The 21,749-nt window shown below is 56.1% G+C and overlaps 1 protein-coding gene across 2 annotated transcripts in view; it reads right to left on the bottom strand.

Annotated features, from left to right (window-relative positions):
- Positions 1–425: 425 nt before the first annotated feature.
- FAM102A (family with sequence similarity 102 member A) overlaps positions 426–21,749 on the bottom strand; it is a 34,418-nt gene continuing 13,094 nt past the window's right edge. Inside the window, exons 2-11 of one of the 2 annotated variants that reach the window (XM_035015726.1) lie at positions 12,978–13,098; positions 12,697–12,726; positions 10,210–10,326; positions 7,828–7,874; positions 7,567–7,703; positions 5,557–5,661; positions 5,269–5,464; positions 4,719–4,840; positions 4,543–4,612; positions 426–3,187 (exon numbers count right to left, since the gene is read on the bottom strand). In XM_035015726.1, coding sequence (XP_034871617.1) covers positions 3,142–3,187; positions 4,543–4,612; positions 4,719–4,840; positions 5,269–5,464; positions 5,557–5,661; positions 7,567–7,703; positions 7,828–7,874; positions 10,210–10,326; positions 12,697–12,726; positions 12,978–13,098 — 991 coding nt within the window. In that variant the 3' untranslated portion in view covers positions 426–3,141. The remainder of the gene's footprint in view (positions 3,188–4,542; positions 4,613–4,718; positions 4,841–5,268; positions 5,465–5,556; positions 5,662–7,566; positions 7,704–7,827; positions 7,875–10,209; positions 10,327–12,696; positions 12,727–12,977; positions 13,099–21,749) is intronic. The other variant, XM_035015727.1, reaches the window with a different exon arrangement.

Genomic DNA, 21,749 nt, shown 5'->3' with positions numbered 1-21,749 from the left:
GAGCTGCTACTTAACTAGGTGTGAGGGTGGCAAGAAATTGCCCTCCTGGGCCTGTTTCCTCCCCGGAAATCTGGAGCAATAAAGGTGGTAATGGGGCGCCTGGGTGGCTCAGTTGGTTAAGCAACTGCCTTCGGCTCAGGTCATGATCCTGGAGTCCTGGGATCAAGTACTGCATCGGGCTCCCTGCTCAGCGGGGAGTCTGCTTCTCCCTCTGACCCTCCTCCCTCTCATGCTCTCTTGTCTCTCATTCTCTCTCTCGCAAATAAATAAAATCTTAAAAAAAAAAGGTGGTAATGATAGTGACAGTGGCCAGGACAGGGAGGACCTTGGCCACCCACATCCTTCCCCATTCCCAGATGTCAACCTACACACCCGGCTTTCTTCTGATGCTGACCACGCCATAGACCAACAAAACCCAACATGCCTTAACAAACAAAAACTGCAACATTTAATTTTTTCCCCCAAACCAAGACATTGACACTAGGCTGATTTCCCCTTACAATGTAATTTTCTAAAACAGAAGCCGGGACAGAGATACAAACACAGCCCTCTGAATAAGGGGTGGTGGTGGCGGCAACATTCTCTTAGAAAGGAGGGGATTTTTTTTTTTTTTAAAAGATCAAAACAAAAACAAAAACAAACCCACCCCCACCCCCACCCATTTCCCAGCTCAAGAGAGAGGAGAACACGGCAGATCTCCATCCCAGCAGATCACGCCGTGTGGTCAGTTTGGGGTGACCAGAAAAAAAAGTAACCTAAAAATATTGTAGACTTTATTTTCTTTAAATCTCCTAGTAAAAACGTTAAACTGTCTTTCAAGAAGATTCCAAACTGGCATTGCATAGACTGATTCCTTTCCAAAAATATCTCTAATATAGTCTATCTTTCTCTATATATAGAATTTTAAGTCCAGGAGCTGTGTGTGCCTGGCGGGAATTCACTGAGCTTGAGGGGACCCAGAGGTGGAAGAAAGGGCTCCCACGTGGGGATGAGGCTGGGGCTTCAGGCTTCTGGCTCCAGCTAGTGCTAATTTGGATGTGGCCAAATTCTCAGTCTAAGTACCCTGGCCTAGGGCCTGGCAGGGGAGGCTGTGGCAGGCTCTGTGTCCTTCTGGGGCGACCGTCAAGCCCAGACCTCGCCTTGGGTGGGGCTAGGGTTCCTGGTTTGGGGAACTCCCCAATAGCACCAGAGCTAGTTGTTTTATACCTGAAGCCCAGAACTTTGAGCCAGATCCCAAATACACCCTGAATGTACTTCCCCACTGGGCTGAGGTCATGCAGACACAGAAGGGAAGGAGAGTGCTCTCCCATCTTCTGGGGTTCCCTTCATCTGGAGACAGCACAGCCAGCTCCCTTGTAAAGTGCCAGGTGTCTGCGGAGCAGGAAGAGACCTGCAGGGCTAACCAGAGCCTTCTCCAGCCGAGCAAATGCTCTGCCCTGTCTCAGCAGGCAGCTCCTCACATTCATTTTCTAAGAGTTAGGGGATTAAACACAACAACAAAGAATCCTAGAAATGCTCTGCTCCCCAGGCCAGGAGGTTCCAAGACAAAGGCTCCAACTCTTGCCAGCTGGAGCGTAACAGCAAGGAGCCCTCCCAGCCTCAGGGAGGACCCCCCACTGGCACTCGCACTCCTACCAGGGATAGAACCAGTATCCAGACCCCCAGCCCTGCTGGGACCCAGCCAGCAGGTAGGGCAGAGAACAGAACCACCTCCCCTCACCTGGGGGAGGAGAAAATACCCAAACTGTGAAATTAAAAAAAAAAAAAGGAAAGGAAAGAAAAGAAAATAAGGGGAAATTAAAAAAAAAAAAAAGGTACAGGACTAAGTAAACACCAGCCTGCTGGGTTCACACAAAACGAGTGAAACTTCAGAGTGGCAGGAAGTCTGTCCAGGGACTGGTGGGCAGCCAGAACCCATCTTCAAGCAAGTAAGGACAGGGGAGGGGGCGTGGCAGACAGCAGAGGCTTTAGTGAGGGGCGGGGGCAGGGCCAGACTGCTCCCCGCCTCTCCTTCGCCCAGAGAGAGGGATGCTTCCAGAGGAGGGCTGAGGCTTTTCTGGCCAGGAAGCCAGCTCCAGGCCGGTCCAGTCTCAGCCCACCTGCCTCTCCAGCATCAGCCCCAGCCTGGGCTAGCCGACCCTGCAGGGACAGAGAGGGGCCTTTGCTTGCCAAGCCCAGCCCAGCCCAACTGCCAACGTCCAAGGGCTTGGGAGGCACCTTCCGTGGCTTCCTACAGGAAGCCAGCTGCTCAGGATCCAGCCCCGAGCAGAGGAGAGCCACCATCAATGCTCAGACCTTTCTCAGCATGGGCGTCAGGCCTGAGCTGGAGCTAACCGGGGGAGAGGCGGTGCCACGTTCCAGCCGGGCTGCTAGGGGCAGGCGCTGACCGCACAGCAGGCAGTGCTCAGAAACCCTTGCGAAGGGCTCAAGGGAAAGGCAGACCAGGGCCAGTGGGGCTGTGCTGAAGGCAAGCATGTGCAAAGTGCAGGCTGCCAGGGCAGCAGGAGAACATTCGTTGGGGAAGGGGGTCTCAATCGGGAGTGTGGATGGGTCTGAGGTCTTGGTTCCCAGGAGAAGGCTGCCAGCGGGTCCCCCGGGACACAGGGAAGGAACAGCTGAAGCACTAAGCAGTCAGAGGACTATGGTGGCAGGATTCTGGGGGAGGACTGGCTCTCCCAAGGGCGAGGGGGCAGTGGAGCAAGGCCCTGCCAGGGCATGGCTGAGCCAATGCTCCCAGAGTGAGCAGAGACACAGGGCAAGTGGCCCCTCGGCCACAAGCATCCCTGCATGTAGGTGCTGCCGCATGTCCTCGCCGAGGGGCCAGATTGGTCTCCAGCCAAGGCAGGCCTGGCGACCTTTGTCTTGTCCACCTGCTTCATGGACCGGCACGTCCTGCCCCCTAGTGGTTCAGAGGAGAATATTCACAGTGGTGCCCGGGGCCTGGTAGGCCAGGAGGGTCCCGGGATGGATGGAAGGACAATGGAATGCTGCTTTGAGGCAGGAGTGGGGCTGGAGTACACAGAGGAGGCACAGATGAGATGCAGCGCGGATGGCGATCCGAAGGGGAAGGTCCCTCGTGGAATGCTGCGGGCTTGCATGCCCGCGGACGCAGGGCCCTTCTCCAGCCCGGACACCCGCTCCTCAATGGCTTTCAATCACAACAGGCTCATAGACCCCAGAGGAGACCCTGCGGGGGAGGGGAGCAGAGAAACAGGTCAGCTTGTCCTCGCAGATGCTCTTGTGGGGCAGGCCCTGGGAAGGACTTCACAAGTTGGCCCTGTGAACTAACTGGCCCTGTTTCACAGAGGGGCAAATTCAGGCTCAGAGAAGTTGAGTCACTTGCCCAGGGCAACACAGACGTGAAGTACTGAAGCCTTTGGGATCTCGGAGCTGGTGTGAGCTGGGCCTGGGCCCTTCCTGAGCACGAGTGGCTTACACATAGAGGTGTGCTACACCCATCCTCATGGCAACCGTGGCAGGGAAAGACTGCATCCTGCCCCGTTTGACAGATGAAGAAACTGAGGCACAGAGGGATGATGAAGCTTACCAAGAGGCCAGAGACCCACCCACAGAATCATGGACATTCAGGGCTCGGCGTGCAGCTCTGCTAAGACCTTGCTCCTGATTGAACTGGTTTCTTCCATCCCCTGAACCCATTTTCTCACTGTCATAGAGGGCTAGGGAGGGGTGTGTAGACCTCGGAGGAGGTGCCCTCTGTCTTCCTCTTGCCCCCCTCCCCGGGGACAGCCCAGGAAGCCACGGGGAGACGGCAGATGCAATTTCGAGCCTCGGCCAGCAGGTGTCAGTACAGCAGCACCAGAGGGAAGGTTGGGGGCCACCGCCCCCCTCCCCCCACCCCCCACCCCACGCCCCCAGCCCAGCCAGGTCTCCATCCACCCCACCCCACCCCCGCCGCCCTTGGATGTGAAATGCGCACTTTCCTGGCCAGCCCAGGGGAACAGGGGGAAAGGCTTCAGCACAGCCCTGCACAGAGGGAGCTCCTCTACTCACTGCCTCACTCATGAGCCAGGAAACATGCTACAAACTGTAGAGTGGAAGCACCAGGTTCAGCCTACCACACCCTCACAGGTAAACATCACACAAGCACAAATCCGCGTTGCTCACTGCTGTATCCCCGGCACCTAGCTCAGTGCTTGGTGTGTGGCTGGTGCGCAATAAATATTTATTCAACAAATAAAACGAGTCATCATCATCATTTTTAGGGGTTCCCAGATCCAGAAGGAAGGGAAAAGCAGGGTCCCAAACAAAGACGGATGAAGCCCGCGCCGTGTGGCCAAGCCCTGTGTTAGGCACTTTCCAAGCTACCCTTGGAACCAACCCCAGGCTTCTAGGTGAGACAGGGTGGCCCATGCCATTTGACAGACAGGGAAACTAAGGTTCAGAGAGGAGTGAGTGGTCCACGGTGACACTGTGGTGGGCAGAACTGCTATTCAAAGCCAGGTCAGCGTCTGTCGAGACCGTGCTCTCAGCGGCGTGCCCCAAGGCCACCCTAGTGACCCGACCCCAAACCGCGACCCCTACCTGTTTGCCAGCTGGATGCCGCTCAGTGTGGCGGAGCCATCACGGCTCACGAACAGCCGGAGATTGCTGTCTGTGGGGACACAGGCGGGGACGGAAGCTGAGTGGGGCAGGGGCAGCCGGGGCAGCCCCGGAGCAGGTAGCACTGTCCCCCAGGCCTCCCCGCACGGGCAGCTCACCCTCAGTGTTGCTGCCGTCCGTAAAGTCCTGGCTTTGCATGATCTTCTCCACGATGTCGTCCGCGTCGATCCGAGTGTCATCCACCCAGGTCGGGTGGCTCTCCACAGAGTCCTTCTTCCGCCTGGAGTGGGTCAGGGCAGAGTCACAGCGGTCGGGCCGGGGACAGGTACAAGGATGACAGTGGGGAGCACCTACAGCTCAGGCTGCTCTGAGTGCGCGTGAGGACCTATTCCCAGTCGCACTCTTTTGACCCTCACTCAGCCCCCAGGGCAGGTACCATGACCCGGTTTTATGGATGAGGACCTGGAGGCCCTGGGAGGTTACCTAACCTTAGCCTGAGAAGCCGCACTGCATGTAAACGGGGGACTTAGGTCCCTAAGCCACACACAACAGCGTGTGCCTGCCTGGCCCAGGCTGTGCCCTTCAGGTCCACCCACTGGCTGAATCATCACCATCCAGCCCTCTGAGTGGGACCTCGCTGTCCCCATGCTACGGGTAAAGGAGCAGAGATTCAGGGAGCCCCCAGGAGCATGGGGCCGGCGTGCTCACCGGAACGAGCGGTCAGACAGGTGGGGCCGTGGCGGCCGCGGGGGCTTCTCAGGGGGCCGGTGCTCCCGCTCGCTGCCCTCGGGGCCCTCCACAGTCATGCTGAGGCCGCCGGAGGTGCTGCTGCTGGTGGACGTGTTGCGGCGGTGCGTCAAGTCTGAGAGGCTGGAGGAGCGGGAGTGCTCCGTGCTGTAGCCTGCTGGGCATTCGGGGAGGCTCGTTATGGGCGGGGGGCGGGGGGGCGGCTGGGGGTGCGAAAGGCCACGGGCACGGGGCCAGGCGGGCACTCACCAGAGATCTTGGACTGCTGGCTAGCATAGCTGGAGTTGCGGGAGTGGCCAGAGTGGAACACCTCCTCGGGGCTGGACAGGTTCTGTTCGGCCTCCTCCGGCACCCCTGGGGAGCGGGGAGATGGCAGGCTTAGCAGCGGGCCGGCCTGGAGTCGGCGAGGGTGGGAGGTGGGGGCCGGGGGAGGGTACGCTCTGTGTTTCCCATTTAACAGACAAAAACCTGAGGCCCTGCTCCCACCGCAGTCCACCCCCGCGGCCCAGGTTTGTTCATTCCACAAATATCTGAGGACGTCCTCTGCACGGGGCACTCCGCTGGGCGCTGTAAATAGGAGATGGGGTGTCCCAGGCCAGCGGGAAGGGAGAACGTTGAACCAAAAATGACCCACAATTAGCCACAACTGAGGTGAGCAGTACAGAGCAGGGAGCAGTGTGGATGGGGGTCTGACCCAGTCTGGGATCAGGGAAGACTTCTCTGAGGAGGTCGCCTTACTGGGAGGCCTTCAGGAGGCTTGGGAGGGAACAAGCCACAGAAGGCATCAGGAAAAGGGCCTTCCAAACAGAGGAAGAGCAGAAGCAAAGGCCTGAGGCTTGAATGAGTTTAGGTCAGTGTGGCTGGAGTGGAAGGAATAAGGGGAATGGGGAGTGGCAACAGTCCTGTCCCAAGTCACCCATGAGCCCAACTTCGAAACAAACTTCCCGGCACTCGCCAGCAGGAGGCGCAAGGGACCCAGGGGGATCCACTCTGAGCCCACCAGTTCTTGTCATAGGAATAACTCATCTCAACCATTCCCCTCCTCAGAGAAGAACACACCATCTATGCTGGGGTGGCCTGGTGTCCCTCACCGCCCCCCCGCCGGAAGCTGGAGAGAGCAGTGGTGTTTGGAAGCCCTGGTTTTCATGAGCAGTCACCAGGCTGAGGCACCCCCAGCTTTCAGCTCCGGGCCTTACCTGGCTGAGCTACAGGAAAAATGGGAGGTCAGGGCCCTCACTGCTCCCAGCAGTCCTGGGCGCAGAATCGCTCCGCAAACATCCGCTGAGACGCCGGAGGCCCCGCACCCTAACTGCTCTCGTGGTGCAAATTAGGGTGACTCGTCAGCTCGGGGGCAGTCTGCCTCCCAACGCCAAGCTCACCCCCCAGGGACGGAGTATGGGGGCCCCACCTCTAGACCCAGCGTGGCAGGGGAGGCTGGAGCCTTCCCCTGTAGCACCTCCTATCTTAATCTCCATGAGGTCTCCTCTGGGGGTTCAGATGTTTGCATTTATTTTTAAGATTTTATTTATTTGACAGAGAGACACAGCAAGAGAGGGAACACGAGCTGGGGGAGTTGGGGAGGGAGAAGCAGGCTCAATCCCAGGACCCTGGGATCATGACTTGAGCCGAAGGCAGACGCTTAACGACTGAGCCACCAGGCACCCTCAGACGTTTGCATTTTTTATAACGTTCATAATAATGACAACTTAGTAGAAACCCAGCGCTGGGAAATACATGGAGTTCGTACTGTGTGCCAGGCAAGGCACACACGTGTGCTCAGCTCAGCTCCACGGCCACCCGGGCTGTGGTTTACGGTTTCTGTCCCCTTAGTCAGGGGAGGATGCTGAGACTGGGCACACACAACGGGCCAGTCCTGGCGGCGCATCCAGTGGGAGAGTGAGAGCTCACAGCACATCCCTCTGCCAGGAACACTGCCCCCCACAGCTCAGATTCAGCTCAAGTGCCACCTCTTCATGCCTGTCACCGCTCCTGTCACACCTGTAGGTGATGTGGACTTATTTACTGCCTGATTAACTCCTGTCTCTCCTGCAAGACGGGGCCTCAAGGTCAGGGCACCACTGTGATCCTGGGGCCCAGCATGTGGGAAAGGCTCAGACGTGGGCCTAGTGGAGGCATGGACGGGCGTAAACACCATCCCACCACCTGTCTTCTCAGCAAGCAACCCCCTAGGGACCTGGGGATACGGAGATGAGCCTTGGGCCACGGGGAGGAGCAGGGAGGGCAGGAGGGGAATGGTACCTGAGCTGAGGATGGTGGGCCTCGCCTTGGGGGGCCGGGAACCACTGCCGCTGCCGCTGGTCCCACCGCCCTTGCACGTCAGCTGCAGGGAGGAGTCCTGACCCGGAATGGAGATGGACTTGGCGGTGGATGGTGGCCTTGGGAGGACAGATGGCTGTGACTGGGGTGCCCCACATTCGGGGTCAAAGACAGGGGAGCCCAAGAGCCCGGAAGAGGGAAGAGTCCCTGTGTAGCACCCTCCCAGCCTGCGCCCACACTCACGTCTTAAAGCAGGGGTCTCCAGAGAGCAGGAGCATTCCGATGGTGACCTGCACAGAGGGAGAAATCAGCCATACCACACCCACCTGCAGCCCAGGTGCCTCCCAGTGGCCCCTCTGCTCTGGCTTCCGAGGGGCTGGACTCTGATCCCATCTCTGCCCCTTGCTGGACCTGGGGAAGCCATCGAAATGCACTGAGCCCGTCTCCTTGGGTGGAGGATAGGACCAATCCTGACACCTGCCTCCTGGGATAGTGGAGAGGACTAGGGGAGATGAGGCTTTGCATGGCTCAGCGCCTAGCACACAGCACAAGCAGAAGAAGTTAGCTACTGTTATTCTAGAACCGCAACTAGGAGAGGGGCCACAGTCCCTCTCCAGCCTCAGGGACTGCTCACAGCCTAAGAGCAAGCGAGGGCACACGAGCTCCATATGGCAGGCGGGCAGGAGGGAGGCTCACAAAGCCCACCTAGTGGGGAGGGGGTTCACCAGGTACAACCCAGGGGGCGGGGGTGGGAGATGGACTGCACAGAGTCCAACATGGAGGGTGGAGGTGTGGTGAAAGTTAGTTCAGTAAAGTAAAGCAAGAAGCCATCAGAAATTCAACACCCACTTGGGCAGAGATTTTGGCAATGGCCCAAACAAGGCAAGGTTGGGTCCCCAAGTCTGGGCTGAGATGGAGCGACAGGAAACGGATGCTCATATCCCAGTGCCACCACTGACAAAAATGGAGATCACTGAGCTGAGACTTTTTTTTTTTTTTTAAGATTTATTTTAGAGAGAAAGAGCAAGAGAGAATGTACATGAGCAGGGAAGGGGCAGAGGGAGAGAGAAACTCAAGCTGACTCCAAGCCCACGGTGGAGCCTGACATGGGGCTCAATCCCACGACTCTGAGAGATCATGACCTGAGCCGAAACCAAGAGTCGGACGCTTAACCGACTGAGCCACCCAGGAGCCCCCCAGCCCCCATTTTTGTAGTAAACTCTACGTCCAACCTTGGAGCTTGAACTCATGACCATGAGATCAAGAGTCGCATGTTCTACTGACTGAGCAGCCAGGCACCTCCTGAGGTTTTTTGGGGTTTTCTTAATGATTTCATTTGGCTGTGACAGCAGCCTACAAGTAGGTGGTGGCCCCAGGCTGTGGACGAGGGAAGCAGCACTCAGACACAGACTCAAGGGAAGTGATGGCCCACAGCCCCGCAGACAGGACGTGGGGAAGCTGACCTTGCAGCTGAGGCCACCTGCATCCCCCTCACGCCGCGATTTGCCTAGGGGTACACAGGGCCACTGGGGCGAGACCGAAAGGCCCTAGCCCCCACCAACATTAGCCTAGACCTTTTTGGATGTCTCTGGTTCCCTCTGTGAAGGGTTCAGGAGGCTGCAGAGCCCCCGTCCGTCACCTGCTGCCTGGCTCTGCTTCAGGCACAAGACGCTCCCGCTGGGTCAGCTTGTAGAGGTGTGGTTAGGACAAGACTGTTTTCTCAGCCAGGTGGAAGGGTGGGGGACAGGGAAGAGAGGTGTGCTGGCAGTGGCGGATGCCCAGATACCTCCGTCCTAAAAGGGCCGAGAGCCAGCTGCCTGGAGGGAGGGAGCTGCCCCGGCCACTGGAAGGCTGCACGTAGCTGGGCTCTAGGAACAGCCACCCTCAGTTTGCCCGGGTCAAGGGACAACAGGTTCTTCCACTCACTGATCCTCCACTGCAAGCCCAGGCAGCCTCATGTCACATGGGGCAATGGCTGGGAGCTGGACCGTGGAGTTGAACAGCTGGGGGTCAAGTGTCAGCTCTGCCTGTGACCTCAGGCAGATGATCTGTCTAACCTCTGTGCCTCAACCCCCTCCCATGCAAAACTGGGACCAAGAACAGACGCCCCATGGGCCTGTTGTCAGGCATCATGAGATGAGAGGTGGCGAGCGCTCAGGGATGCTCATTTCATCAAACCCTTATAGAGAGTCCCGGGATCCACCCCTGATCCCAGATTAAAGATGGGGAAACTGAGGCCAGTGGCAGAGCCAGGCTTCTGAGGGTGGTTTCCTGACCCCGGGACCACATCTTCCCAGTGTCTGGGATGGGAACCTGTATTTTTTTTTTTTTAAAGATTTTTTTTTTTATCTGTATTTATTGAGAGAGAGAGAGAGAGAGAGCATGAGAGGGAGGAGGGTCAGAGAGAGAAGCAGACCCCCTGCTGAGCAGGGAGCCCAATGCGGGACTCGATCCTGGGACTCCAGGATCGTGACCTGAGCCGAAGGCAGTCGCTTAACCAACTGAGCCACCCAGGCGCCCCTGGGAACCTGTATTTTTCACAACCCTCCAGGGGACTCTGAGGAGGAGCAGGTTGGCCCCCGCCCCTTGGTGGGAGGGGGCAGAGAGGTGGCAGGGCCCTGGTACCTTGAGGATGGAGTTGTCCTGACGAGTGTTCTTCGTGTCATATCCCTCCAGCAGGCAGCAGCGCACTGTGGAGCCTGAGCCTGCGAATTCGGCCAGGTTCAAGTCGGCGAAGCCCAGCTGAGAGGGACAGAAGAGAGTGTGGGAGGCTGCAGGGGGTGTGGGCATCCAGCGGGCAGCATAAGGGTTAACTTGGGGGGGGCAGGGGCAGGCAGATCCCCTGGGCCCGCCCCACAGCCCAGACTGAGTGCTGCTTAATGGCACCCAAGGACAGAGGCTGGTCTGGAGCTCACATCCCTGAGCCGCACAAAGCGCCCTTTGTGCCACGTCCCAGCGTGCACTGGGGCAGCGCCGGAGATGAAAGGACATTGTTGTCTGTGACACAGAGGCATTGTTCCCTGGGACACAAGGCCGTGCTGTGGGAGCCGCCAGGCCAGCAGGCAGCGGGGAGGGAAGGCCCGTGGGAACTTGGTATGGGGGTGGGGGCGGGCAGGAGTCCCTCACGGAGGTTGGAGTGAGGGGCTGGCGGGAACACCTGGCTGCCCCCCGGAAACAGAGGGAGGCGCCAGGGATGCGGGGGTAAGTGGGAGCACATTCGAGAACAGGATGTAGGATCTGGGAAAGCCTTCGAAAGAAGCCAGGTCTCCAGACCTGGGGGGAGACTGAGTTAAGGTGGGGGGTGCTGGGATTAGGGTCTTGGGGAACAACCAAACCAACAGGTGGCATTTGAGCACCTACTACGTGCAAATCTCTACTGCAGAGTTTAGGGGCACACAAGCCAGAATCAGAGACTTGGCAGGTTCGAATCCCAGCCCTACCATAGAGTCAGAGGGACCCCCATTTGGCAGGGAAGAAAACAAAGGTTCCAGGGGGTAAGTGACTTGCCCAGGGCCCCAGGCAGCCCAGCCAGCAGAGCCAGGCCCAAGACGAGGCCCAACCAGCGTCCAGTCTAGCTGCCCCTCTGGGCCCCAGCTTCCTTCCCTGAAGAATGGGAGCAGGGCCTGTCAAGGGCGTTTGATCACAGGACAGAAGGGAAGGGCCTGCAGGGCTGACACGTGCTGGGAGCCTAGTAAGTGCCCGCAGGGTAGAGGTGGGGGCTGCAGCTATCCACACTCATGTGACTTCATGGGAGGAGAAATTTCCACTCTGGCAGCACCTTCCACAGCCCAGTTCTAGCCACCCTGCCCTCTGTTTCTGGAGAGGGCCACCAGCGCCCAGGCTGGGGCAGAGCGGACAGCCCAGAACACTGAGCTTCCTGAGCTCCGGTCAGTGGGAAGGGACACGCCTTCCACGCAGGGCGAGGTGAGGCAAAGGCATTTCCCCTCCGGACGGACTAAGCCCACCGCCTGCCGCCAGGCCGCCTCCCTGGGGCCACGGAGGGTGGGCTGTGAGTCCCCACCGAGAAGGGGGTCTAGGGCAGAGCGGGCTTATTCAGAGCCAGTGCCAACCCCTGCAGAACCGCCTTCTCCTGCTGGTCCCCGTGAGTGCCGAGCAGATGGCAACAACACAGATGGGCCACAGCACAGGACCGGCTGGGCACCCACCACCCAGCAGCACAGGGGGGCACTGCCACAGTTAGAAAGCAAAAGGAAATCTGCGAAAACGTGCCCACGGTGTACTGGCAAGTGAAAACCACGCTGCAGAATCTGTTCAGAACAAGTCCCTTTTGTGGGTGTAAAAATCCTACTGTCTGCGTGCACACAAGTCCACACACGGGTGCTCATTTTCCGTTCCTCTAAACCGCATGCAAATGGGTTTGAGGCGCAGCTCTGTGTGTCATAATTTTCTTTTTCTTAAAAGTTCCGGGAAGGGGCGCCTGGGTGGCTCAGATGGTTGGGCATCTGCCTTTGGCTCAGGTCATGATCCCAGGGTTCTGGGATCGAGTCCCGCATCGGGCTCCCTGCTAGGCGGGGAGCCTGCTTCTCCCTCTGCCTCTGCCTCTCTCTCTCTCTCTGACTTTCATGAATAAATAAATAAAACATTTTTAAAAAAGTTCCGGGAAGACCTTAACAAATCCAAGGATGGGGTCTGGGGAGGAAGTCTGCAGAGGAGAGGCGTGGAAACTGCACTTCTCACTCTGAACTTTTTTTTTTTTTTTAAATATTGTATTTATTTATTTGACAGAAAGAGAGACACAGTGAGAGAAAGAACACAAGCGGCGGGGGAGAGAGAGGGAGAAGCAGACTCCCCACTGAGCAGGGAGCCCGATGCGGGGCTCGATCCCAGGACCCTGGGATCATGACCCGAGCCGAAGGCAGACACTTAACGACTGAGCCACCCCGGCATCCCTCACTCTGAACTTCTGTACCATTTGTGTTACAACAAGCATATGGTAGCTTTGTATTAAGTGCAAAGCCTATCAGTAAAGGTATTTCTAAGAAAGAATACATCTCCTGCAGAGCTGAGTGTCTCCTACTTGGTGCAGAAACAGGGCTGAAGCTCTTCTCTCATGCCTACTGTATCCCACTATCCCTTCACAGCCCCACTCACCTTGGAATAAGCCTTCCCGCCTTTCAGCTCCTGCAGAGAGACAAACAGAAGCAGCAGTGTGACTAGGGAATCCAAGGGACCTCATGCATCCCCAGCACTCCCCTCACCCCGAATCTGGCTGCTGGGGGTAAGTCAAGCCAAGGAGCAGAGTGACTCACTCCTTGCCCTCTGGAGGGGACAGGTCAGGAGATGGGGCTAAAGCCACTGGATCAGTGGCCTCACACCCCTGCGTTGGCCTTGGGCCCGCAGTCCCCAGCCCCAGCCCCAAAGCCCAGCCTCACCTTGCGCACCGACACGCGGAAGATGCAGGGGTCCAGCAGGCCGGTGGCCGGGTTGGCACTCATCTTACACACGAAGGTGAACCTCTTCCGCCACCGCACGCAGTTCTCCTGCACCTCCTCCCTGCAGGGCAGACAGACAGGTGAACACAAGCAGGAAGGTCAACATAGGTATCAGGGACAGGACCGGCCTTTAGGGAGGGGATAGGAGGAGGAGCAGAGCTCTTGTTTTTACTTTGTATCACAAAGTGACTGTATTTTCATAAAAAGGACATGCTTGTGTAAGTGTTATAAAACCAAAAAAAAAAAAGGAATAAAAAATGAAAAAACACAAGGTAGGGGTGAGGTCAAGCAGAGGGGAGGCTACTCCTTGCCTCTGCTTCCAGCGCTGCCCCCTCCCCTTGTTCTGTGGCTTTGCGGGGCTCCTTCCTCTGCCATTACCTCCCTGACCTCTGGCCAGTCAATCGACCCTCACAACAGTCTTCTCAAACTGGGCCCAGAGCCCATTTTACAGCTGAAAAGCGAGGTAAACTGCCTGGTGTCACCCCCTTAGGAAACAGCTGGCCTTCCGCTCAGGGCTGCCTGGTTGCAGAGACCCTTTCTTCACCACTAACAACAACAAAGTTAACAGTAACAATAACAGCATCTAAGGCTCGTATCACGCTTCCCCCGTGCCAGAGAGCCCTCCCGGCACTTTAGTGGTGCTCCTCCAAGGGCCAGAGACCCACGATCACGCCAGTCCTTCCAGCAACTGTCCGGGACAGCTACTACCATTAGGACAATCCCACATTCGCAGACCCCAGGAGCTGAGGCTAAGACCCTGGCCAGAGGCCCCCTACACGCACAGCAGAACAGGACTTGAACCCGAGCAGTGGGTCCCCAGTGCCACACGCTTCACTCTCACCATACCAGCCTGGGACACCAACTTGGGGTCCTCAGCTTCCTAAGTGGGGAGCTGGTCTTCAGCCCAAGTTCTTTCTGTGCCGGGGTGGGGGGGATTACCACACTGAAAAATTCAGCACCCCCTTAACAGGGAAATGCTTTGTGCCCTGGGAGTGAGTGGAGCCTCGGGGAGCACTCACCCAGCCTCTCGCAGCTGCTCAGCAGGATCTGGGATGGCAGTGACAAATTCCACGGCCCTGCGCAGCTCCCTGTCCCCCCACAGGCCGCCTGGCAGAGCCCGTGTTCAGGAAGGGGTGGCCACGGAAGGGAAGGGGCGGCGTGAGAGACGGTATCTGCTGCCCCATCATCCCATCTAACAGGAATGGCCGCGTTGGACAGCTGAGGAAGGGGACTCCAGGATCACAGGTTAACTGCCAGACTGGGGCCTGAGGGGAGAGGGTCAGTGCAAATGGGGCATCATCTGCTTCTCACACAGCCTCAGACAGCAACCTCTCTCTCCAACAGGCCCCCAGATCGCCACATCCCCAGTAACTGACAATGCAGGATTTGATCCCAGGACTATCCAACTACAGTCAAAGCGTTCAGCCATCACCTTGGTTCACAGGCCACAGAGCCTGGAAAAGCCTGGCAGCAGAACCCACCGGGGTTTCCGGGCCAGCGGTGCCCTGCCATGTCCCTGAGACACGCACCCACGTCTCCGAGTGCCAAGTACAAGTCAGGCACAGCGCTCTGCAGGGGACTTTATTCACAGATCGACACTGACAGTTACCCCAGGGATGACTCAGTGTCACCAGGAGAGGGTGGAGGCAAAGGGTGAGTCAGAGTAGGTGACTGGCCGCAGGGAGGTGACATTTAAGCTCAAATGGGAATGAAGAGAGGGGCGTAGCCAGTGGGGGAGACAGTACCAGGCAGAGGAATCAGCATGAGTGAGGAACAAACATATACTTTTGGTTTCCTTGGCCTCGCCTCCCCTGAGCCGAGCCACTATGAGGAGCCCCCTGCCGGCTCCACACAAGGCTTCTCCCACATCCTGCCAGGGCTATGACAAGGGCCAACAGGACACGAGTCAGGCAGACCTGGGCTCACAGCCCTCACATCACTGAATGACTCAACCAGGGCTTGACCTCTCCACCCTCAGGGGTAAAACAGGAACACCACCCACTCATTCGTGGGCACCTGGGAGCATCCGCAAGCCCCGCGAAGGGCCTGGCCTGGGGAGGTCTGCAAGATGTGTCTTGTCCTGGGGCACCTGGGTGGCTCGGTCGTTAAGCGTCTGCCTTCGGCTGGGGTCGTGATCCCAGGGTCCTGGGATCGAGCCCCGCATCGGGCTCCCTGCTCCACGGGAAGCCTGCTTCTCCCTCTCCCACTCCCCCTGCTTGTGTTCCCTCTCTCGCTGTCTCTCTCGGTCAAATAAATAAATAAAATCTTTAAAAAAAAAAAAAAAAAAAGACATGTCTCGTCTGATGAAGACACGGGGGACTCCAGCAACTCCCTGCAGCCCCAAGACTGAGGACAAGCAGAAAATGTGAGGGCTAGGGATGAGGGGGAGGAAGAAGAGTGCCCAACCACCAGCAGAGAGGGACAGGGACCCTGTCAGGATCAGGTGTCATGGGAGGAGCTGCAGCCCTGGGCTGGGAGCATCACCGGACCCAACCTTGCTGGGTCCATCCATTCATTCAAACACATGCCACCCCTGTTCTATGCCCAGGGACCCCAGCAGTGACCAACTTACACTGTGGTGGGAGGAGAAAAATGAGTTCAGGCAAACAAGAAAAAGCAGTGGAAAGGGAGAACTAGAATTCTCTCTCCTGGCAGATACTCTGATCTTGTATGTAGAAAATCACAAAGAAGCCACTAAAAACTATCAGACTACAAGAGTTTGGCAAGGTTTCAGGATACACGAGCAATATACAAAAACCAATTATTTCTGTATCCTAGTGAACATCCACAATCAAATGAAGGGAATAATTCCATTCACAACAGCATCAAAAAGAATAAAATAAGCAGGACTACATTTAACAAATGAAGTACAAAATATATGTTCTGGAAAACTAGGAAACATTACCGAAAAAAATTAAAGAAGATCTAAGTAAATGGAAAGACATCCCATCCCACAGTCATGTTTCCAAAGATCTAATATTGGTAGGACAATACTCCCAAATTGATCTAAAAATTCAACACAATCTCTGCTGGCTGCTTTGTAGAAATTTGATAAATTGATTCTAAACCTTGGAAATTTAAGGGTCCAGAATAGTCAAAGCATCTAGAAAAAGTAGAAGAGAACATAAAGGATTCACATGTCTTCGACTACAAAACTTCTACAAAGCTACCGTAATCAAGGAAGGATGGTTTCGGCGTAAGGACAGACACATAGATCACTGGAATGGAATTAAGAGTTCAGAAATAAACCTTCACACTTATGGTTGATTGATTTTCAAAAGGATGGGGGAAGGGAGGGGAGAAGGTCTTTTTAACAAAAGTTGCTAGGACAATGAGATATTCACATGCAAAAGAATGAAGGAGGACCCATTTCTCATACAGTATACTGTAACTAACTCAGCAGGGATCAAAGACCTAAAGTATAAGAGCTAAAATTACAAAATTCTTAGAAAAAAATACAGGATAACTCTTTGTGCTCTGGGATTAGACAACAGTTTCTCAGGTATGATGCCCAAAGAATAGGTGGCAAAGGAAAAAATAGAAATACTGAACTTTAGGGGCGCCTGGGTGGCTCAGTCGTTCAGCGTCTACCTTTGGCTCAGGTCATGATCCCAGGGTCCTGGGATGGAGCCCCGCATCGGGCTCCCTGCTCGGTGGGAAGCCTGCTTCTCCCTCTCCCCCTCCCCCTGCTTGTGTTCCCTCTTTCGCTGTGTCTCTCTCTGTCAAATAAAAAGATAAAAATTAAAAAAAAAAAAAAGAAATACTGAACTTTATAAAAATTAGCCTTTTTTTGTGACTCACAGAACACCATCAAGAGAGGGAGAAGACAGCCCACAGAATGAAGGAAAATATTTGCAGACCCTACATATAACAAGGGACTTGCTGCTAACAATATATAAAGGGCACTTAGAACCGACCGGTAAAAGACAACCCAATTTAAAAATGGGCAAATGATCTGAACACACATCTCTCCAAAGAAGATACACAAGTGGCCAGTAAGCACAGGAGAAGATGCGCAGCATCATTAGCCATCAGGGAAACACAAATCAGAACTATAATGAGTGACCATTTTGCACACACTAGGAAGGCTACAATCAAGACTGATCATAACAGAAGCTGGCGAGGGGAAACTGGAGCCCTCACGCTGCTGGTCAGAGCATAAGGGGGTGTGGCCACTCTGGGAAGTCGTCTGGGCACTGCCCAGAAAGGCTTAACACAGAGTTACCTTAGGACTCAGCAATGCTACTCCTAGGTGTATATCCAAGAGAAATGAAACGTATGTCCACAGTCTTCGTGATAGCCAAAAAGTGAAAGCAACTTGAATGTCCACCAACCGGTGAATGCCTCCATACACGACGGGGTATGTATGATTCAGCAGTCAAAAAAAACGAAGCCCTGATATCTGCTAAAATGTGGCTCAACCTTGGAAAATGCTAAGTGAGAGAAGCCAGTCACAAAGAACTACGTATTGTGTGATCCCACTTATAGGAAACGTCCAGAATGGGCAAATCCCTAAGAGACAGAAAGACTAGTGACTGCCAGGGGCTGGGGGAGTCGGGAGGAAATGCGGAGTGACTGCTAATGGGTATGGGGTCTCTTCGGGGTGATGAAAATGTTCTAAAAGGGACGACGCCGACGGCTGCACAACTCTGTGCATTGACTAAAAACCACTGAAGTGCACGCTTCGAACAGGTGAAAGACCAAACATGACAGGTGAGGTAAAGAGAGAAACACGGAGAAAACAGAGGGGAAGGTGGGTCAGGACTGCTGAGAAAAGATAAGAAGGTGAGGGCTGCTACTTCAAGCAGATGGCTGGGGAACGCCGAAGGCAGTGACATCTGAGCAGGGCCAGCATGCGGAGCAAAGACATGAAGACTGGGGACAGCTGTCCAGATGCATGAACAGCAGATGCAAAGGCCCTGAGGTAGAAACATGCTTGGCAAATGGAAAAGTGGCCTGGAGCAAGTGGCTGAATAGGACTGGGGAAGAAAGCAGAGGGGATGTGGCTGGGGAGGGTGAAGGGGGTTAGGTGTCATGCGCGACCTCAAGGGCCATGGTGAGGTCTTTGAATTGTACTCTGATGGTGGTTCTGTCTTGCCACATTGGCTTGAGGCAGAGGCAGAGAGCAACCCCAGAGTAGGTGGGTGGAAGGCCAAAAAGAGCAGAAACATTTCCCGAGTAGCCAGAGGCCCAAGCCTAAACGGGGGATCTGGGGGGTAGCCATGGCTCCCACACGGGCCCTCAGATCTCCACCCACCCCCTCCACTCAGCTCAGCCCAGGACTTGGAAGCAGTTGCTGGAGACCCGAGGAGGAAGCTCACAGTGTTGGGCGTGTCGAAACACCCAGAGGAATTAGGATTAGTGTCTGGGATTGAAGGCTCTCTCCCTTCCCCTTTGTGAGTCTGCCCTGGGAACACGGGCCAGGAAGCCTGAGGCCCTCTCCGGGTTCCTGTGGGCCTGCCAGGTGGGGCCACCCGTTGCCCTCCCAGGCTCAGGTAACAGGCACCTTCCTCTCCCTCCACAGGAAGATGGGCCGGGGCAGGGCTCACGGGATCAGCGCTGAGCCTCCCCGTTGTTTCCACAGGGCTCTAAACACACACGATTAAATACCACCACTCCCACGGGACAAGGCTCACAGCCCCACCCCGGTCCAGCCCAGGAGGTCACGGCAAGGGTAAAATAAATGCCCCAGCAGCAGCCCTTTCCCGAAGGCCTACTGTGTGCCACCTGGCACTCCTCAACACTGAAAGGTGGGTGTCACCATACCCGCTTCGCAGGTGGCGAAGGTGAGGCTCAGAGAGGCCAACTCACCCCCAGCAGCAGAGCTGTGACGAGCAGGGGCCAGTCTGGAGCCCAGGTCACAGAACCAGAGATGACACAGCCAGGACCTGGCCCTGGAGAGAGGGAGTCCCACCAGGCTCAGGACAGGGGCAATGGAGGGAGAGGAACTCAGGCTCTGGGGCAGGGGAGGGGTGTTCATAAAAAGGGCAGGAATAAGGATGCCAAGCAGGAGGCCACGAGCCCAAGTGGGAGCTGGCCAGGCCAGGTTTGTGGAAATCTCAGGAGCTTGATTCACTGTGAACCTTTTAGTAAGCACTTAGTAGCTGCCAGGTACTGCTGAAGGCCCTGGGGATATAAATAGTGAACAAAACTGAAATTCCTGCCTTCGGGGGGCTTAGTCTGGCCGCGGGCAGGAGACTGACAAAATGAGGCAAACACACACCACATGGCAGTTAAGTGCTATGGAGGAAAAAGGAACCAGGCGAGGCGGCAGGCAGGGCCCAGGTGGGGAGAGCGTGAGGGACGGGGACCAGGGAAGGGGACATCTGAGTAAAGAGCTGAAGCAGGTGAGGCAGTGACCCACGCCCTGGGGGAGAAGCAGCCCGGGCAGGAGGGCCAGCCACCCCAGAGAGGCCTGACAGGCTTACTGAAGCACCAGGAGGCCAGCGTGGCCGGAGCTGAGTAAGCGAGGGGCATGGGTGCTGGGAGGGAGGCCGGAGAGGGGATCTCGGCGCCCAGCTTCCAAACCGTGGAGCGGTGCCAGCAATCACGGGCGCCCATGGGTGCACAGGTAGGTAGGGGAGCACAGAAGAGACGAGGGGAGGGGAATTGTGTCCTTTTCTTTTCCTTCTGAACTGGAACTACCAATATGGCTTCTTTCAAAAGCACGACTCAGGGAGAAATGAACTCTGGGAGGGCTCAGCGTTGCCGTGAGGTCTGAGGCCACAAAGCCACTGTGGGGAATGACCCCCAGGAAGAGCAGCGGCCCCATGCCCACCTGAAGGGTGACTAGGACCCTGAAAGCCGAGTGCCACCTCACACCACTGTGACCTTGATGGACCGTGGGCCCAGGGGACAGGGACCCGGCCTGCCTGGGCACCCTCAGCCTTCACGTCGATCTGCAATGACAGGAGGCACAGTGAGCGCCTATCTTAGAAAGAGAGGAAGCGTCGAAGAATTAAAACCAATGAGCATCTATGAAGAAAAATCATAAATAAGACGTTTGTTAAGAAAACAAAGGACTGGGTGTCCCCACGGCTCGCCCTGCCGATGTGGCTCAGGCTAGGATGGAAAGCAGAACCGTAAAGATGACGTAGCCAAGCCCAGAGAGGAGGCATCCAGAACCCTGGAGCCCGGGCTCCCAGGCGAGGGGCTTGTTCATCGGCACGCTGGCATGAGGGGACAAGGTCAAAGGAAGGAGGGAGCTCACAGCAGGCCTGGCTAGGGTGATGAGGGACACCCGGGCCATCTTCATTTCTGTCCAAGAATCATTTCTATAATCGAAATTTAAACTGAAAAATGAGTAAAGGGTGTGAGGTTAGAAGGGCTGGTCAAAAGCAAAAGGGGGTGTGGCCCCTCATCTCCCTGATTCAAGGCCTGGGCCCAGACTCCCCCTCCCACAGGACCAGGCACCACCCCCAGAAAATGGTGATGAGGACCCCAGGGCGCCCCAGCCTGGGGTTTCAGGCATGAGTCCCCAGCTCCATGCTGCCAGGGAGAGGTAATTACAGAGACTACGTTTTCAGGGGAGTTTTGTTTTTAGCTTTAAGATATACAATTAGACGTCCGAACCCCAAAGAGACAGGGCGAGCCCTCCACCCACCGCAGCCCACTGTGGCCAGCCCAGCAGCAGAATTCAGTTATTTCTGGGTTGTCCTAAAATAGGGCAGAGCAGCACCACAGGCGGCTGATGTCCTCAGGCTGGCAGAACTCCCTCAGAGCGTCCCTGGCCCCAAATCCCAACCAAGGCCTCTATTACGCATCCACAGAGACTTACTGTGGGTGCTGGCTTGGCACGGGGCCCAGGTGGGTGTGGGGACACGGCAGGGGCAGACTTCCCGGAGTAGGCCCCAGTTGAGTGGGGGAGACAGACACTTCACAAGTGACTGATAACTGCCACCAGCCTCCGAGAGTGCAGACAGGGGCCTGACCTGGTCTGGGGCAGTGACAGCAGAGCTGGGACCTCAAGGTGAGGCTGGCCAGGGACAGATTAGATGGGATGTCCCAGGCAATGGGAACAGCCCAAGAAGACCCCGAGGGAAGGAGGTGGGGCCCAGGAAGAGGTGAGAAAAGGCCCGGGGGTGGGGGGGGGAGGTGGATCAGGCTGGCGAGTGACCCCAGGAGGTTCATCTCAGGGAGCCCTGACTTCTTCTTCACTGCCCATCACCTGAGGCTGTCAGGATAACTCCATGGTGCTGTGTCTGGTTTCTCCCTCCTGCTCAGCTGGATGGGGAACACAGAGAATTCTGCCAACACGGTGTGTGTGGCCACGTCTTCCGAGTATCTGCTTTGCCGTGTGTCAGAGACCAAGGGAGGCAGCTGGCCACCACTGGAGCCCCACAGATGAAGACGGCATCTCTTCTGTCACCACTGTCTCCCTAGAGCCCAGGACAGAGCTGAAGAGCGGGACTCTCACTCTAGACCACCTTCCCTGCCCCCCAGGCTCATCTTTAATTAATCAATAGTAAAAGCGGGTCCTATTCATTGAGCTCGTGCTACAGGATACATGTTTCATATATATGACCAACTGAATTCTACCACAATCCTATGAGATGTGTGCCATTATCATTCCCATTTTACAGATGAAGAAACTGAGATCTAAAGAAGACAGGATAGGCCCCAAGTCACAGAACAGGGTTGGATGCTGACCTGACACCAAGGCCACATCTTCATTTCTTCCCCGTGTCAGTTCCCCTCAAAAGCAGGAAGGTA

This window comes from Mirounga leonina, unplaced genomic scaffold (assembly GCF_011800145.1).
Source record: "Mirounga leonina isolate KUSES-001 unplaced genomic scaffold, KU_Mleo_1.0 Mir_170, whole genome shotgun sequence".
Classification (NCBI taxonomy): domain Eukaryota; kingdom Metazoa; phylum Chordata; class Mammalia; order Carnivora; family Phocidae; genus Mirounga; species Mirounga leonina.
Note: the sequence above shows the minus strand (reverse complement) of the source record. Positions and strands in the feature narration are given on the sequence as shown.